The following is a 4,066-nucleotide window of genomic DNA, read 5'->3' on the forward strand; positions in this document are numbered from 1 at the left end:
TATATATTAAAAATACTTTTTTATGAAAAGTTATTCAAAATAATTTAAATTTAAGTAACTTTTAAAAATAATATATAAAACATCATAGCAAAAAGATGACGTGCCTTTTATCAAAAAATTATTTAAATCAATTCTTTATTTAAAGCATTTTTATAAAACTTATTTGTAAACTTTTTAAAATAAAAATATGTTTAATATAAAAATCATCTTTATCTCTTAAGGGAGTTTTGTCGCCCATTGTTATGCTTATCCTAGAAATTAGTTTCTTGAATTGTCAATTACGCGTATCCAAAATAATTAAAATCACCTTTAAAAAATGAAACAAACATGCCTTAAATGAAAATTAAACAATTTCTACTGACAATATAATTAGATGATTTTAACATTGTTACTACAATGATATGATATTCAATTTGACAGTTGAGTTGAATTGGGATGTTATAGTAATTCTTTAATTAATTTTAATATATTAATGATACTTTATTGTGAGTAACAAACACGCCATAAATATATGCCATAAATATTTAAACAATCCTATTTAAAATTATGTGGGTGCATAAAATGTCAATTCGTTTGTCTAGTATATCAATTATAAATATTCATTTATTGGTTAAATATTAATTAATTTAATATTTTTATATAATTATCAATTAAATTGTTTAACGGGACAATAAAATATTATATTTTATTTGCATAAAATTACTAGTAAAGTTAAACTAATGTAATTGACATATTATTTCTAATACTCATTAGAAAAAGAAAAATATATTAAAATATAAGTCATTTTATGGTACAAATAAATAAATCTTTAGTACTAAATATTTAAATATTAATTACACTATCTTATGTTAATTTTTTTATTTATCTTTTTTATAGCACTAATTAAGATAAGATTTTCCTCTTCATAATTATACCTAATTAAGCGCTTTCCCTTATATGGATCTGACTCATTCAAAAAAAAATCATGAAATTTTGACCAACTATTCTTTATCAACAATGAAAAGTGAGTTTGTGTTGTGTTCTCTAAAGTATATTCGAGTCAAGTTTGTTTCTCATATCATATATCTTAGCTATTGAACCATCGATTAATCACCAAATTGAATAGGAATAAAATATCAACCATGATAATGAACTCGTTGCTTGTATTTACCGGAACGTTGTTGATCATTATTTTCTTTGTATATTATCAAAGAAACGACGACGTAGTAGTTCCTATATTGTCTAACGTGAAACTGTCAGTACCAAAAAATAGTTTAGTTAGAATTGAACAAGAGTTGGGTGAAGCAAGAGTGGCTATTCGAAGAGCCATAAAAAGAAGAAACTTCACAATCATCACATCAGAGAAAGAGGATTTAATTCCAAGAGGATGCGTTTACAGAAACGCTTATGCGTTTCATCAGTTAAGTAACAACTGTACATAAGCTTTTATTTTGCTTTTTTTTACGGTGTAAGTTTTTAATTTGCTTGATTAAATTATTAGTTGCATATATTGTTGTTTTATATGTCTTGAATTACCTCTCAAGGTTCTTTTTCAATGGAATTAAGTCTTGATGCCTTAAAATTGATAAAGTTTAGGTAATGATTTTAAATTGTGATCATGGATTCGGTTGCAAATGATTAGTTGCAGTGTGAATATTAATTTGGAGGTGGAAATAAATTCAATTTTTGGATTTTGAAATTTTGAATTCTGAAAAATATATTTGAAGAAACTTTGGTGATCAGAAATATAATTTTAATTTGATATAATTGTGAAGAATACCGTATCAACAATATTACCGTCTTAAATGCAATTTCATACTAAAATCTAAAACCATAGTCTTATATTAATATATAGAAGTATTCATGTAACTCTCTATGTATTAGAGAATTTAGAGATGTATAAAAAAAACTAGTGAATTTGTCTTTTGATTAAGATTTGGATCTTCAGAATGTATTTCTTTCCCAAGCTTCATATTCAAATTTTATTAGATACTAACAATTTTTGAGTTTAAACAATTTTACTTTAAATTTAAAGCTGGAGGTATCAAGATATGAAGAACAATATTGAAATACATTGTTTTTCAATTTCTTTTATTAAAATGTTTCTTTTTTTAACTCTTTTTAAAAATAGATTTTTTATTTTTGAATTTTAAATCCTTTCTTTCCTATTTTTATTTTTTTTAATTATATAAAAAATATATAAAAGGAGTGAGTGGTTATATTCTAATTGGTATGGAATATATTATTTTTAGTAATTGAATTATATATATATATATATATATATATATATATATATATATATATATATATATATATATATATATATATATATATATATATATATATATATATATATATATAAAATTTTAAAGGCTAAATACATTTCGTCATCCTTTAATAATTTGTTTTTGGTGTTTTTTTAGTTTTAAACTATTTTTTTATCTTTGAATGTTGACCAAAAATATAGGCAAAATATTATAAAAGCAAAACATAATCAATTTAATATCTTAAGAGATAGGTTTTAAAGAAAACAATCAACACTTTATGAATGGAGAAAATATCATATCTTAAATTTATTAATTTTTATTAAAGTATCCTAATCATATCATATTAAACTTTAAATTACTATGTAACCTTGATTTTGCATATTCTAACGTTTGTCACATGCTCTAAAATCATGCAGAAGTCACATGGAAATGTTGAAGAGATTCAAAGTATGGACTTACAAAGAAGGTGAACCGCCACTGTTCCATACCGGTCCCATGATTTCGATTTACAGCATCGAAGGACACTTCATGTCTGAGATCGATAACAGATCGAGTCCATTCTCCGCTCGCAATCCAGACGAAGCTCATGCATTCATGCTCCCCTTAAGCGTCGCAAACATGGTGGAATATCTCTACAATCCTCTCACCACATATTCTAGAGATCAAATCATGCGTGTCACCATTGATTACACCAACATCATATCTCAAAGGTATCCATACTGGAATAGAAGCAACGGCGCAGACCATTTAATAGTCTCGTGTCACGATTGGGCGCCCGAGGTCTCGAAAGAAGATTCGGGTAGAGAGATTTACAAGAACTTGATAAGAGTGTTATGCAATGCCAACAAATCGGAAGAGTTTGATCCTGTAAAGGATGTTTCAATGCCGGAAATGAATCTGCAAAGTTTCAAGCTAAGCCCGCCGAGCCCTAGCCGAAACCCTAATAATCGATCGATACTCGCTTTCTTTGCTGGAGGGACACATGGTATGATTAGAGAGATGTTACATAATCAATGGAAAGGAAAAGATGATGAAGTTCTAGTGTATGAATATCTTCCAAAAAATCTTAACTATTACAACCTCATGGAAATGAGTAAATTTTGTTTGTGTCCAAGTGGATATGAAGTGGCTAGTCCAAGAATTGTGGAAGCGATAAATGCTGGTTGTGTGCCTGTCATTATTTCTGATAGTTATCAACTACCGTTTAGTGATGTTCTTGATTGGACCAAATTTTCAGTGCAGATTCCACCAAAGAGGATAAGTGAAATCAAGAGAATATTGAAAAGTGTTTCGCAGGAAAAGTACTTGAAGTTGCAAAGGAGAGTGTTGAAAGTTCAAAGACATTTTGTGTTGAATCATCCGGCTAAACCGTTTGATGTGTTTCATATGATTCTTCATTCAATATGGCTTAGGAGACTCAATATTAGGTTACCTCTTTGATATCTTTTGTCATTTAGTTTTGGTAATTTTGCTCAAAGATTAGGATAGGAAACCATTGTTTTATTTTACCGTCTATTAGAAACAGTTGTATGAATTTAATGAGTATATTCCTTGTGTTATTGGGTTGGGTTTGATTCTAGTTGTGTATTGATAGTTCTTAAAAAAATGATTAGATGTATTGGTTTTGATAATAAAATTAATATCGTTTATTAGAATATCCTTATTAATTATAGTTAAAAGAGTAATTGAATAAAGTGAAAGTTAATAAATAAGGATATGATATTCGACAAATAATAATAAATGTTGCATTGATATTGTAAAAAGACAATTATTTTGAGACAAAAAAAATATAAATAACACATTTTTTTATCATGGAGTAC

The 4,066-nt window shown here is 26.8% G+C and overlaps 1 protein-coding gene across 1 annotated transcript; it reads left to right on the forward strand.

Moving 5' to 3' along the window:
- The first annotated feature begins 964 nt into the window (after positions 1-964).
- On the forward strand, positions 965-3,864 carry LOC127073498 (probable glycosyltransferase At5g20260). The gene is made up of 2 exons (XM_051014655.1): positions 965-1,399; positions 2,663-3,864. The coding sequence occupies exons 1-2, from the start codon at positions 1,122-1,124 to the stop codon at positions 3,684-3,686; spliced, it is 1,302 nt and encodes a 433-aa protein (XP_050870612.1). The 5' UTR covers positions 965-1,121; the 3' UTR covers positions 3,687-3,864.
- The last annotated feature ends 202 nt before the right edge of the window (positions 3,865-4,066 follow it).

Source organism: Lathyrus oleraceus, chromosome 4 (genome assembly GCF_024323335.1).
Source record: "Lathyrus oleraceus cultivar Zhongwan6 chromosome 4, CAAS_Psat_ZW6_1.0, whole genome shotgun sequence".
Lineage (NCBI taxonomy): Eukaryota > Viridiplantae > Streptophyta > Magnoliopsida > Fabales > Fabaceae > Lathyrus > Lathyrus oleraceus.

What these genes read in the sequence shown, in the direction of transcription:
- LOC127073498 (XM_051014655.1), top strand. Translation starts at nt 1,122, where the DNA reads ATGATAATGAACTCGTTGCTTGTATTTACCGGAACGTTGTTGATCATT. An exon ending in AACGCTTATGCGTTTCATCA is followed by an intron (nt 1,400 to 2,662) that starts GTTAAGTAACAA and finishes AAAATCATGCAG; the next exon opens with AAGTCACATGGAAATGTTGA.